This window comes from Condylura cristata, unplaced genomic scaffold (assembly GCF_000260355.1).
Source record: "Condylura cristata isolate star-nosed mole 26May11 unplaced genomic scaffold, ConCri1.0 scaffold00003, whole genome shotgun sequence".
In the NCBI taxonomy this organism is placed as follows: Eukaryota; Metazoa; Chordata; class Mammalia; order Eulipotyphla; family Talpidae; genus Condylura; species Condylura cristata.
In genome coordinates, this window is record NW_004567104.1 from 48,798,287 (window position 1) to 48,813,711 (window position 15,425).

At 43.0% G+C, this 15,425-nt stretch overlaps 1 protein-coding gene across 5 annotated transcripts in view; it reads right to left on the reverse strand.

Annotated features, from left to right (window-relative positions):
- ST3GAL6 (ST3 beta-galactoside alpha-2,3-sialyltransferase 6) overlaps nucleotides 1-5,492 on the reverse strand; it is a 68,622-nt gene extending 63,130 nt beyond the window's left edge. For 2 of the 5 annotated variants that reach the window (XM_012732724.1, XM_012732703.1), the window contains exon 1: nucleotides 4,890-5,492. Coding sequence is in view for 1 of the 5 variants with exons in the window: in XM_012732712.1 (XP_012588166.1) it covers nucleotides 4,927-4,949 (23 nt within the window). In the remaining 4 variants the exon portion in view is untranslated. The remainder of the gene's footprint in view (nucleotides 1-4,889) is intronic. The other 3 variants (XM_012732712.1, XM_012732708.1, XM_004675261.2) reach the window with 3 other exon arrangements.
- Between the last annotated feature and the right edge of the window lie 9,933 nt (nucleotides 5,493-15,425).

Here is a 15,425-nt window from a genome sequence, read left to right on the forward strand (position 1 = left end):
TACACATCATCCAGTTTCTCCTGACCACTGAGTCAGCCATGAAGAAGACTGAAGGCAACAACAAAGTGTGTTCATAGTGAATGTCAACAAGTACCAGATCTAATAGGCCATGAAGAAATTCCATGACCGTGAGGTGGCCAAGGCCACCTAATTAGATATGTTGGAGAGAAGACAGCCTATGCTCTGCTGGCTCCTGCCTATGATGATTTGGATAGTGCCAATAAAATTGGGGTCAGCTGAACTGAGTTTTGCTGGCTAATTCTAAGTATAGTTGATTTTGTAATAAGAATTAAATTCTCAGGTAGTGCCCCATTCTACTTAGCACACAACTCAAACTCCATTCTAAGAACTAAAGGCTTCATACAAGCTATCTCCTACTTTGCTGATTTCTCTCCTCCCACTCCTCTGTTGCATTACTCATCTGTAAGTTCTCCAACCAGCTTAAACATCCTTGACTCAGGGTCTTTGTAGCAGCTGTTCCCTTTGCCTACAATGCTGGGACTGGCTGCTGCTTATCATTTACATCCACATTCAGACTCCCCAGACAAACTCTGATTGCTTTATTTTTTATAAAAGATTTATTTACTTATGCATACAAGAACTGGGGCTTTAGAGTAGCTTTCTTCATCTCTCTAGCACACCTCAAGTTGTTTTCTTTTTGTAATACTCATTCTGTCAGAAAGATTTCATTCATTTGTTCCGTATGTATTGCTCTATATGGCATACAAACATAAGCTGCATAAAGCACAAGCTTTGTTTGTTTCATTGAACTCTGAGTAAGGTTTCCTGCCTTCACCCCCAGCACCTAGAACATATCCTGTTACATGGTGGTTACTCAGTAAATATTGGTAAAGTCTCAAGTCCGACCTATGGATAACCATGCAGAAAGCTGCTCAAGATCCATAACAAGATTTCTGCTCTGCTGTCACCCCCAACTACAGTGAGCACAACCCCCATCTATGCCAACGTACAAGACTACTTCTACCACCTGTCGAAGAGAAGAGCAAGACCGCTGCCCGGGAAGGACACTGTTTCCCGGCCACCTCCTCATCAGCAGGAGGGGTTAATCTCCTTTTCCCCTACAGATCTTTCCATCCCCAACCAGAGAAAAATTCCTCAACCAAAAAAAGTATTCTGGGGGCCCTCCCTGGTGGCGCAGCAGGTTAAAGCACTGCACTAAGAAGCTTATGCCACTTCCGCATGAGTTCGATCCCCGCCTGCCCCGGAGGAGATCCACATGGCGTGGCAGACCTCTCCTGACCTGCCGCTGCTCCCCTCAGCAGTGTACTTCATCGATCTGCCTGTTCTGCTCCCCACTCTGTCTCTGGTGAATCCTCTCACCCTCCACATCTCTGGCCTGTACCCCAGTTCTGTATGAATAAATTAATTTTAAAAAAAGTACTGTTTAGTACATGTTACTAAACAAATAATACATCATGCGCATACTGTGTCTTAGATTTAAGAGGGGAAAAGAGGATTTTCAGTGTCTATAAGAAAATCTCCTGCTGGTGCTTTCCTTCCCCTCTCTCCCAGCAGCACATTAAGAGGAAAGCCCCAGATCAGATGCAGAAGGTCACGGTTATGAATTCCCCCTAGATGACAAAAAACTCCCCACATAAAAGAACTGTGACCATGAGGAAGCTCTTACTGCTTCTTACTCACCTCTGCACTCAGAACCTCACTCATCTCATCTTCACCCTATCATATGACCAAGTCTGAGGCTCAACTGTTGATTCAGTGCTGGGGACTCACCATCCTGCTAAGGTGAGGGAACTGCCTCTGATGCCTTGGTATGAAAGAATAAAACAATCCCTTACAAAACACTGCAATGGCCAATACACACTTTCTATTCTCTACACTAACATCCCCCTCTAAATCAAGTACACTTAACTCAAAGGTTCACTTGGAAATCCCAATGTGGCATGGTGTCCCCTGTAATGGGGATCGGCAGGGGATGAAGTCAATTTCATTTGTGGGGGTAGGGATGTAGCCCTCCCAGACAAGCACTAACATAACCTGGATCTGGCCAGATACAGCACACCTAAGTGGTGTGTCAAAGATGTGGAGAAAAGAGACAACACTTAATGGGTGAAAGGCTGAAGCTATAAGAAGGAAAGGCAAGGCATGCAGACCACCTGTTCAAGAAGCCCAGGATGAGGATCCATTAGGACAAATACGAAAGTTAAGGGCTTGAGTTATTAATTGAATGTGTACAAGACAAAGAAAAACAATATACACAAAAAAGAGAACTTGTGAAGAACTTCATGGGACTCTTGGTAAGTCCCATGGGCACTCTCATATTTTAAATGATAAAATAGGGCTAAAAAGTACTGTCTCATAGAGTTGTTGGGAATACATAATCAAACAGTATAAATGAACATACTTGGGAGCTTAAAGGAGGACATATAAGTTTGTGCTATCCTCACCCCGTTCATAAGCACTGCCTATAATGTATGTTATCTCTAACCTGGAGTGAAATCACAATTTCCACAGGTGTCATGTGGTATTTACATGCTAGCAGATGAAACTTACCAGAATAATAAGGGAAACATGGCATTACCATGCTCTATCCCATAATTTTCCACATGGTGTGGAACACAGAATTATCTCCAACAGAAAAGAACAACTGCCACTTCATTCTGGGATGAGAAAGCTTGAGAATTCCAATTTTCACAAAAGATAGAATGATGTTTTTAATGGTATGGATTTTATTGGCATTCTTCTGCCAATGTCTATTCCTTTCTGAGCTTCAAAGATTTTTTATTCATTCAGAGTGTAAGAACATATTGAACATTTCCAGGAAATCTACTGAAATATAGTCAAAATGGCAGTCTCATTTTATTGCACTATTTTAGAAGACTTGGAACAGTCTGTAACTGTATTGCTCCAGGGAATATTGTTCCAGTGGAACCCCAAAGGATAAGGAATGAAGACTTCTTCGCTCCATGTGAACCATTAAGAACTGCTTATGAAGCCAAATCAGGGCCCTCCCTTGTGGCACAGTGGACTATAAAGCACAGCATTGTGAAGCTCTCCGCAATCACTGCAGCATGAATTCCATTCCCCACCAGGGAGGTGATCCACATGGTGTGGCAGACCTCTCCTGACCCACCAGATGCTCCCCTCAGCAGCTATTTCAGTAGTTCTGCCTGTATTGCTCCCTACTCTGTCTCTGGTGATGTCTGTCACCCCCACACATCTGGCCTGTACCCCAATTCTCCAATGCATAAATGAATAAATGTTTTTCTTTAAAAAGGAAGCCTAGACCAAGGTAGTAGAGTTTCTAGGAAAGCTCTCTAACTTACAACACACATTTGCCATTACTTAGTGTCTCCCAGGCAATTAGCTTTATTCAGAGACAACAAACTAAATAACAATCTAAGATACCTTTTGCAGATCTTAGTACAAAATGCAGTAGTAGGCACCAAGAACAAGAAGCAACATAAAACAATTTACAAATGCAAAATCAGCATGCTTTCACCCAGGAAATAACCTGGCAGCCCTACCCCTTCTTCCCATATATTTAACACCTCCATGTAAATGACAAGTAGTTTAAAACTGGAAAATTACATAAGGCCAGGGAAGTAGAGGTAAACATTGGTAACTTCAAATCAGCTTGGGCGTGGGGCTGTAGGGCACAGAGGGTGAGGAGCTTCTGGTAGGTCTCCAGTTTCTACCTAATCCCAGTACTGCCACAGAGCTCCCAGTATAGCACACGTGACTCCCAACCCCCCAATTCAGTCCCTTCCACAAAAGATCCCAAGGTGGGGGGGGGATGGGGAATGCTTTAGGTTTTAAATTTCTGGAAATCGCTTTTTTTTTTTTTAAGATTTTTATTTGTTCATACAGAACTGGGGTACAGGCCAGAGGCTCAGGGGCGGGGAGAGGCTTCACCAGAGACAGAGTGGGGAGCAGAACAAGCAGATCAACGAAGTACACTGCTGAGGGGAGCAGTGGGAAGGTCAGGAGAGGTCTACCACGCCACGTGGTCACCTCCAGGGCAGGCGGGGATCGAACTCATGCGGAAGTGGCTTTAGCTTCTCAGTGCTGTGCTTTAACCCGCTGTGCCACCAGGGAGGGCCTGGAGATCGCTTTTTATAAATATACTTTCAAGCAAAACACACACATATACACACACACACACAAGACAGGATCTGAGATCGCCTGGCTGTTGCAGAGAAAGTGGCCTTAAAATAACAAGTTTTTGCCTATGCTAAAAACTAACGGCATCCCAAACTGCAGGTTTTCTCACGGCCGTCCCTTGTCCCAACAGCCTCGGCACTTGTTTGTTAGGTCTAGTTCTACCGTGGCGGGAAGAAGGGTTTCTCGGGTATTTTTCTAAGTCCAACGACTAAAACCTTCTAGACCCCTCGCCCTTCCGCGCCTACAGACCCTTTTGCAAGAAAACAATAGCGAGGGTGGAGCCCGGCGCCTCCGTGGGCCTGCGGAGCGCCCCAGGTTCCCGGCGATTAGAGAAAAGAAGGTCCCAGACACACACCTCTGGGGTCCCCGCGCCCGGCCCTCGCCCCCATCCCTATCCCTGGGCTTTCGGGGTTAGAACCCGGGCCCGGTGCGGCTGGTGGCGCTAAACTCAATGCGCCGGAGCGCACGCAGTTTCCCGGGCAGAGAGCAGAGAGGGTGCGCGGAGGGTCAGTCAGCGCTCTCCCCACCCGACCCTCAGCATCAGAGTCGGGGAGCAGAGACCGCAGGGTCTGGGCTGCCACGCCGCGTCCCCTCCCCTGGCGGGAGCTCGGTCTCGGCGCACACACCACCTCCCTCAGCCGGACAAGCGAGCCCGCCGCCAGGCAGCGGAAAGTTACCCGCAGAGGCCGGGCAGCAAAGACCGCCGAAGGCGCGCCGAGCTCCGCGGCCGGGGGCCCGCTGCTCACCGCCCGCCCGCCGCCGCTCGCTCCGGCCGGCCGCTACCTCTCCCGTGGCGCTGGCGGCATCAGGCAGCCGAACCCAAGGCTGGCGGAAATCCGAGCGCTTCGGAGCCGGTCAGGGGCGACACGGACACGGTTGCGTCCCCGGGCCTCGGGAGCACTGGGTGCCTGCCGGCCCGGCTCGGGATCCCAGCCGACTGCGCCGAACGCCTCCGGGGCGGCGGGGAAGCGCCTCCTGCTCCGCAGCGGTGGCACTTGCTCAGTGGCGGCAGCCGCCCCAAGTTCGCAGAGAAGGTGCAATGCGGAGGGCGGCAGGGCGGCTTCCTGTCCCCGGGGCGGCGAGGCAGGAGCGCAGCCCAGCTCCTACCTTTCGGGCCGAGCGGACGCCAGCCGCGCGCCCTCGCGGGGCGTCCCGATGGGAAAATCACCGCGAAGAACGAGTCAGGGAAAGGCGGCGAGTGGCTTCAGGATAACGTAGGAGGATCGAGTTCCGCAGCCAAGAAAACACTCCCATCCCGTCCTGGTATGTTTGGGAAACTGCTGGGGCGAGTGTGAGGGGCGGCCCGGGTGCTCCGTTTCCCAGCCGGACGGGAGAACAGTGGAAGTAAACACTTGCTTGGCGCACAGGGCTCTTCGGTGACACTAGGCGGGGCGGGTTTGGTGCCTAGCAGGAAGGGAGGGGTACAGAAAACCCAAGAATTCCTAGTCTCAGCCCTTCAAGGACAAGTGTGTCAGAGATTCTTATCTTTTGAAGGAGATGCTACTCTAGGGGAAAGAACGAAGGCGGGATGTGCATTTTCTTTTTTTGTAAAGTTCCGCTCCCTTGATATTGTTCTCATACTTTGGACTTTTACTAATAATGTCCTTCTACTTGGATGGCTTTGAATGCTTTTTAAATTTCAGCTTTGGTGAAATAGTTCATTGTCCAGCAACATTCAGTCTTTGAGCACTGAGCATCATCACATGCCATCCTATGACCCAAAGAGAAGAGCTGCAGACTTGGGTGTATCAAAGCCACAACATCCGCGCAGAAACAAAGTCCTTTATCAAGGGTGTCTGAATCTTAGTAGTTCTAGGAGGCAGCACTTGTTATTTTTCTAGTTTTACTGATTTAAAAAAAAAAAAAAGCTACTGCGTTCAGGAAATTCCACCCCTTTCACTTTCTACAGAATGCTTTTGATTTAATCCACCCGAATTTTGTGATTTTTAAAGTGGGTTCTGAGACAGAGTGATTAAAGATATTTAGGGAATTGTCCATCTGGACCATTTTTTTCTTCAACTTACCTTGCTTTTTTAGTTTTTTTCTGAGTTCCTCAATATCCTTCTCATGTTCATGATTTTCAGCATTCAATGTGGCCTAAGATTTTTGGATTGACAGTCATATGCTAAAGAAGCCTTCTGTTCTTGGGTGATTTTTCTGTTTTGTCTTTCTTGGTCATTAGCAGCCACAAAGGCACTGTTCACGCTAACCTACTTGGAATTCCACTTCCCCACCAGCTTCCTTTGTGATCTTGAGCACATGACTTCACCTGGGCACACTTGTGTTCTTTGTAAAGTGACACAATGCAGTCTCTTTTAAGGGATTACAAGGAAGGTTAAAATTGAAGATGGTATAAAAAATGCTTGGCACTGTGACTATCACAAAAATCATCAATTCAGGAAGACTATTAACCCCTAATCATTGCTCACCAGGAGTCAGCTGCATTGCACACATCCTATCTGTCCCTCTCACCCATTTTGCAAGCAAGAATAACCTCATGCTAGAAATAAGAGTTCAGAGGTAAGTAACATACCAATGTCAACCACCACTTATTTTGGAAATGTGATTCAAAGGAAGGTGTCTGAGAACAAAATCAGTTTTCTTTCCCCAAAACCCATTATGTAATTATCTGGACAGGTGCTTTTGATCTGTGTAACATTGATTTTTTTTTTAATGCGGGATACATTATTACATGGGTACCTAATTGCAACCATGTAAACTCTGTGACTCCTATGGAAGGTAATAAGAATAAAGTGGAGTGATGCAATTGTAGGATTTTAGCCATCACTGGAATGTGTCTTCCTAGTTGTTTTGAAAAAGATGTTTTCACAATACAAATTTATTTAATTCAGCCTTATTCCAGTAAGTTGTGAGGAGACAGGCCAATAGGAGTAGGCTTTTGGAACATGCAGCATCTCTCAAAGGCCCACAAAATTGTACTTAGGCCCAATACATATAAAGCTGGCTACGTTTGTTTTTCTGTAGTGGATGGTACCTTTTCTTTGAATTAGAGCAATACTATTTTATGGGATGTGGCCTTTGTATACTTAGAGGCAGGTAAAAGCTAGATTCTCCACTCCAACCTGGAGTGCCATTTGGCACCTGTAGACTCATAGTGTAGAGTCAGCTGAAAGGAAATATGTCTTTTTCGCACCCCCCACTGCAGAAACTGCCTTCCAAATTCCCACACCCTACTTGTCTCAACCACAGACTCTCTTGGTCTTAGTAAGAGCAGCTATTACTTGCAGAAGAAATATATCCATAGGGTTCTTATCTCATCAGGACAGTCACATTCAGCTCATACTGGTTGAACCACAGAACTAGAGATGCATATAAAGTGACCAGGGGCTAGTTTCTTATACTATCCCCTTATAAGTTAATAGCTTTCTTTACATTTCTCAAGGGTTGCATTGTTCAAGACTGAGCTTGATCAAGCTCTTTCTTTTTCCATACAAACTTTCCTCCAACTCTATGTGAATATCCTGCTAGCCTCATCTTCCTGCTGTCTTCCTGGGGTTTTATCTCCTATATGCACATTGTTCAACGAACATGTGCATCTCCAAAAGAATAAGCCAGTGTACCTAGGCAGTCTAAACCCTAACTTAGAGCTAGATTCTCACTACAGTGTGGGGAAACTTGTCAAAAGCAAAAGATAGTTTAGTTCTTTCAAACAGAGGCATAACTTCTAAAGCATCTTCATTTCAAAGTAGGATTGTATGTTGTTCAAAGTAGGACTGTATGTTGATATATGTGAGTAACCATTGTGGTGATTTCCCCAGTGTCGTGAGTGCAAGAAAAAGGAATTCGAGTCTACCAGAAAGATTACTTGTCATATCATAATTGACTGTGTTCCCATATTATGCTAGTCTATTAGTCTAGGCTCTACTCTTCTAGGAACTTAGAGATCTAAATAGTCCAGTCTCAAATTCTGCATACACTTTCCAGGAAGGGGGAGGGTGTGTAGAAGGCAGGAATGGGGGGGCGGGGGGAGGTAACATACCCTAAGCATTAGAATATGTGAAACATTTATATGGTGAAAGCCATAATTAAAATAACCAACAGAAAAGAATTACAGCATATTATGAAAAGGGTTAATACCCAAAATATAAAAAGGATTTCAATAAATCAGTAAGAAAAAGAACAACCTATTTTAAAATAGAACACAAACCATGAACCAGCAACTCACAAAAGAAATACAAAGCCCACAAACATGTGCAATGACTGGAATACCTTTTTATAATAATACTGTTAAAGACAGTGTAAACAATAATGAGAAAGCAAATTGGCAGAAACAGTAGATTGATGAGTTTTGTGGAAGGTGTCAAGGAACCATTCAAGGAAGTGTTAAGGGGTACTTCCTCCTTAGAGGGCAAATTGGTGTTTACTATCAAACTTGCAAGGTTGTTTTGGGTTTGAATTTCAAAACCCTAATTAAGGTTTTTTTAACTTTCCTCCTTAGAAGACAGTTTGGCCTCCAGCCAACAGGGAATGTAAGAAAGAGTAACACAGTACAAATGGATAGTTTTCTTCTTAGGAAAACTATCGCCTTAGGAAAACAACTCTTAGGAAAAAGAAAAGAGAACTTAATAGAAAATAGACAAACAATAAGGACAGACAACTCTCTGAAGAGAAGAAGTTTGTTAAAGCATCAACTTAAACAAATCTTTATAGTATGTGCCAGGCACTATTTTTTTTTTTTTTAAGATTTTATTTATTTGTGCATACAGAACTGGGGTGCAGGCCAGAGGTACAAAGGCAGTGAGAGAATTCACCAGAGACAGAATGGGGAGCAGAACAGGCAAATCGACGAAGTACACTACTGAGGGGAGCAGCAGACCAGCCAGGAGAGGTCTGCCGCGCCATGTGGTCACCTCCGGGGCAGGCGGGATCGAACTCATGCTGAAGTGGCTTCAGCTTCTTAGTGCAGTGTTTTAACCCGCTGAGCCATCAGGGAGGGCCCTAGGCACTATTCTAAGCAGTAAAGGAAACAAAAATTCCTGACCCCACAGAGTTTATATTCTAGTGTATTTGAAAACAAGTCTGTTTCACTAATCAAAGTTATGTATGCATTATGTATAATTTTTACTTACTTGCAAAAAAAAAAAAAGCAGTGTAGAGAGAGGCACACTCCCATGCTGTTGGTGGGAATACAAATTGATGAGATCGTTCTGGAGACTATGTAGCAAAAGCAATTATAGTTTTCACCATTTATATATTTTGATGCAACATTCCATAATTCTATTGATGAAACTTCTGTTACAGACATTCTTGCACTGTTATACAAAGCTGTGCAAAAGAATTACCATTTAGATATTACTTATAATGTAGAGACACTGGAATGGCTTAAATAGCCATTAGTAATGGCTATAAATGTCTGTGTAGGCACTATAAAAACCATGAGCTAGTCCTATAGTAGTATCGAAATAAGTTCCAAGATATTAAATTTAAATACCAAGTTGCTGCTCATTGACTTCAGAAAACATGCCTGTCCCTTAATGTTCAAAACTCCCCACCCCCAACATAGACAGTTGGGATTCCCCACTCACCACCCTATTGAGGACTGTGACTTCTCAATTTCTAGCTCTGATTACTTTTAAATCTCAGTCTTGTAGGTACAATGATTAGCTGAGCATTCAGTTCAACCACATCCACTGTATGCAAAGTACTTTAGTACTGTATGCAAAGTAGAGTCAACAAAGTTAAAACAAAGTATTTAGACCTTCATACCAACCAGGCTTTTGACTCAAGTAATTTTTATGATTAATAATGCTTTTTCCTACTTTCCCACTTTTGAAACCTCGGGGTTATCCTTACCTCTTAATTTTCCCCCATTTTCTTGAACTTTCATCCTTTGTGTTGTTAACACACTTCATATCATCACTAAATGCGTATTTACTAAGTGCTTATATTTACTAGACACCCTTTTAAAGAGAACATGGCTTACCAGTGGGGAAATGGATAAAATCCTTGCTCTTCTGGAGCTTATGTTCTGAAAATTAAGAATATCCTGAAAGAGTCTTGAGACATAATCTTGCTGAGCCCTCTCTCAAGTCCCTCTGTGCTTCACTCTCACTTGGGGTTAGTTTCACCCACCCCGGCTGATGGCTGAGTCATTGGCCAAGGGTACACCTTTGGCAGCTCTTTGGCTGTGCCCCGGGCACTTACTCTTTCAGGTCCCAGGATTAGGTGAATCCCCCAACCTCTACTTAGTTTTATTTTCCCTTTCTCTACCTCCTTAGCCCAAACAAAAAGCAATGGATTCTACCTCTCTGCCTTCAAGGCCAATGGATTCTACCTTCTTTGCTTCTAAACCTTTGAAACAAAACATCATAAATTGAGTCATCTTGTATGGATCTGGCAATTTTTTTTTATCCTATCACAAAAATGCCAAAACTTGATTATCTTCTTGAGCTACAAGAAGGTTAAATTTTTCCTCATGGGAGGAAAATAGGAGGTTTAAAAAGAAATTTTTTTTTAAAGATTTATTTATTTATTCATATAGAACTGGAGTACAGGCCAGAGATGCAGAGGGTGAGAGGATTCACCAGAGACAGAGTGGGGAACAGAATAGGCAGATCTACGAAGTACACTGCCGAGGGGAGCAGCGGGCAGGTCAGGAGAGGTCTGCCGCGACATGTGGATCTCCTCCTGGGCAGGCGGGAATCGAACTCATGCACAAGTGGCTTAAGCTTCTTAGTGTTGCGCTTTAACCCGCTGCGCCACCAGGGAGGGCCTAAAAAGAAACTTTTATTAACTGTCATCTAACAACACAAGGCAGAGTATGGTGACCCCAAATGAGTAAAACCACTAGACCAAGATCAAGTGAAGCAAAAGGAAAGTAACATTTGTTGAGCACTACAGTGACGTTTTGCATTCATTAACACATTTAGCAGCAACAAACCTAGGAGTTAAATATTATTGAGAGTATAAAGAGAAACAAAAAAAGGGAGCAAAACCAGGTTCAAACAGGTCTGGGTGGGTCCACAGCTGTTGCACATACTACATTTGGCAGAGAAATAGAGATTTAATGCTTTTGTTAGGAAATCCCTCAATTAATTATAACATACAGAAAAAATTTTGGCTACAGAGAAGAAAAATCAATTAAGCCAAACATTTCTGAATTTGGACAAAATAGCCTTTTGACAGTTTGCCTTTTTACAATTTTTCAAGCTAAATTTCAATTGGCCATTACATCAACATTTCTATATATTTTTGTAGTGGAAATTATGATCTTCTTAGAGTCCTTAAAAATAAAGATTTACCCGGGAGGGGCCTAACAAGTAAAAGCAAAGACTGATGCAGGATCCTCCCTTTGTAAATGTTATTTTTCCATGAATTATACTTGCCTTTGGGATCAAATAAGCTTTCCCAAATGGTGTTCTATTGGGAACTGCTAATCTGAATCAAAGAATTCCTTGGCAAACAAATGGAGTTGTAAAGCCTCCTCAAGTCCTGTACAATATAAATTAGTATATTAACAGACCAGATAAAAACAGCAATAAGTAAGGGTGTTTAACTTTGTTTAATGGTTAAACGAATTTTACAGCCTATTTTGTGGGGATGGACTAGAGTTCTATTCTTTGATATTCTTTTATAATCTACTCTTCTCTGTCTCAAGCCAGTTAAAACAAGAAACAAAATTGCTATAGATTTGGTTCTCTTACACATCCAGGTAGAAAACCAAGGACTGGGATCCTTTCATGAACTCAGCATGAATATAAAATATTGGAGATGGATGTCACCTACTTTTTTTTTTTAAAGATTTATTTATTTACTTATATGGAACTGGGGTACAGGCCAGAGATGTGGAGGGTGAGAGGATTCACTAGAGACAGAGTGGGGAGCAGAGCAGGCAGACTGACCAAGTACACTGCTGAGGGGAGCAGCGGGCGGGTCAGGAGAGGTCAGCCGCGCCATGTGGATCTCCTACGGGACAGGCGGGGATCGAACTCATGCAGGTGGATTTATCTTCTCAGTGCTGTGCTTTAACCCGCTGCGCCACCAGGGAGGGCTGGATGTCACCTGCTTTGTGGGAAATATTATTTAGAAAAAATTCTGCACATGGCAAACTTTGCAGTGAAAGATTTAATATAAAGTCATCACCAAGTTGTTTTCAGTACCATCTATTTCTTAATATCTGGTTGTATAGATACTTAATTTGAACAGATTCTGGGGCTTACCTGGTGGTCTAGGAGTCAGTTTCAACACTATCACTGGTATGACCTGAATTCAATTCCCAGCCAGGGAGCTGACCCACATGGTACAACAGATCTCTCCTTTCTCCTTCGCTGATTCCCTCAGCAGTGTATTTCAATAGATCTGTTCTGCTGCCCACTGTGTCTCTGGTGAATCTGCTCACCACCCATATCTCTGGCCTACACCTCTATTCTTCTATGCCAAATATATATATATAAACAGATATATTAAAAAATCAGGTTAAGCTCAAAAATAATTTTCTGTCTTTTTGCTATCTAGCTTTCCTTCATCTCTACAGCATAACTTGTACAACTTTACTTAAATGCACTAACTTCAAATATTTTTGCAAAGCTTGATGCAACAAAAATACCTTTGGCACCAGTCTATGTCTATTTATTTTCAGTATGTCAGAATGTGAATTGATCATGTAAATAGTGGAAAAAGAATTTGATATGTACATTGTGACTTAATTCATTTACATGTTAATTGAGAACCCGCTATTTGCCTAGCAGAGTGGCATCCAAAAGAATGGGATATACAGAGTTCTTAACATTGGCATTCCGGCCCTGAGAACCCACAAAGGGGAACAGGCACACATAATACAAATTCTAAGATTTTTTTTTAAGACTTATTTATTTATTTATGCATACAGAACTGGGGTGCAGGCCAGATGTGCAGGGGTAGCAAGAGGATTCACCAGAGACAGAGCGGGGGAGCAGAACAGCGGGTGGGTCAGCCGCGCCATGTGGATCATCTCTAGGGCTAGGGATCGAACTAGTAATGAAGTGGCTGCAGCCGGCTTGCAGTGCTGTGTCTTAACCTATAGCACCACCAAGGAGGGCCCTCTAAGATTCTTCATATATCATGTATTGGCCAAGATCATAGAATACAGTGATGAATAGACAGCTTTATGATGCTTGCAGGTGAGCAGATATGTCAAACAAATAGTATTTATCAGCATGTTGTAGCTGTTAGATGATAAACAGAGTGGTGCAAACTAGAGGAAACCCTTATCTGTGCACTGCTGATTGTAATAACGAACTACCTTCTTCGTGGAGCAGTCTGTCTTACACTCACTTTTTCCTTTACTATTGTCATTAAAACTCCATTTATTTTTTCAGGAATTAGTGGGCCATCCACTTAGGAAAGGTTGAGCCTTGGATTAGCCTGGGGCTGGGAAAGCAACAGTTATTGCCAATGAGATAGGTGAGGAGAGCCTTGGGAAAGTCGGGGTTTTTTTAATTATTATTATTATTATAGTTTATTTTTACACCATTTTGTGCCATTTCCCTTCTCACTTGTAATCCCTGTGGACTTTCCATCACCAATTCATCTGTGTGCCATCACCATAGTCCCATGCACTCTCCCCACCCCCATGTTTTATCCCATTCCCCACTCCACCCCAGTAAAATGTCTCTGGTATATAGTTGTTCATTATTATTTCCCCCCACCCTGGTCCTTTATGCTCCTGCTATAAGTGAAACCATCCGGAATTTTTCTTTTTCTTTCTGTCTAATTTCACTAAGCATGATCCCTTCCAGCTTCATCCATGTATCTTTTTTGATCGCTGAGTAATATCTCATTGTGTATATGTACCACATCTTTTTAATCTTTTTGGGTTGATTCCTATTGTAATACACATGGGATACAAGCAGAGCCGCAAGAGGCTTCACCAAAGACAGAGCGGAGCACAGAACAGGCAGATAGACGAAGTACACTGTGAAGGGGAGCAGTGGGTGGGTCAGGAGAGGTCTGCTGTGCCATGTGGGTCACTTCCAGAGCAGGGATTGAATTCACACTGAAGCTGCTGGGCCAGCTTGCAGTGCTGCGTCTCAACCCATTGTGCCACCATGGAGGGCCTACAGGTGTCTTTTTGAATCAATCTTTTGGGTAGATACCTAGGAGTGGAATTGCTATGTCATATGGAAGCTCCATTTTTAGCAGTTTGAGAATCTCCAAGCAGTTTTCCATAGTAGTTGTCCTAGTTTGCATTCCCACCAGCAGTGCAGAAGAGTTCCTTTTTCTCCACATCCTCGCCAGAATTTGTTGTTCCTAGTTGTTTTAAGATGTGCCATTCTCATTGGCCAAAGGTAGTATCTCATTGTGGTTTTAATTTGCATCTCCCTTATTACAAGTGATGTTGAACATTTTTTCATATGTTTGTGGCTGTCTGCATTTCCTCTTTGGAGTAATGTCTTTTTGGCTTTTCTGCCCATGGAAAAGTTTTTTTTTTTTTTTTTTTTATGCATACAGAACTGGAGTACAGGTGAGAGGTGCAGAGGAAGTGAGAGTATTCACCAGCGACAGAGTAGGGAGCAGAACAGGCAGATCAAGACAGGAAAGGTCTGCTGTGCCATGTAGGTCACCTCCCTGGCTGGGGATCGAACTTGGGCTAAGGCAGCTGCAGATAGATAGCTTCATAGCGCTATGCTTTCACCTGTTGCTCCACCAAGGAAGGCATGGAAAAGTTTTTCTTATCTCCTAAAAAAATAAATGGGACAAGTGAGATTTCTCTTACTTTCAGCTGTTGGACGTTGTGGTAGAAGATGTGATACCCAAGATATGTTCATCTTGAAACAGTAGAGACAAATCTAAGTACAAAGCTAGCCTCTAAGAAAGGCAGAGCAAGGAGACAGAAGGGTTCTGGAACTAGATATGGTAGATGAACTGCTAAGCTGTTCCAACTCTGAAATCATCATAAAGAATATAATTTATTATGCTATGCAATATCTATGTACTCAAATACACTCAATGTTAAAGACAGTCTTTTTTTTCCCTTTTAGAGAACAAAAAAGCATCCTATATATACAACTGGCAGCTTAGAACCCTCAGTCACTCAGAAAGATCAAAACAATGACTTTGAGACCTAAATTTGAATGAAGATTACTGACCTGAAGTTCAAGTAGGAAATTCTGTTAGACAAATTTTGGGTTCATTTTTTCCCTACTTATCTTCAGTCTTTTGTTTCATATAATTAAGACTATGTACCTACCCAGCCATTATAATTAATATCACAAGGTATCTCATAGTGGAATAAGTTGCCTATATGAGCTATATAATTATCTTTCAGAACTAATTTCTGCTTA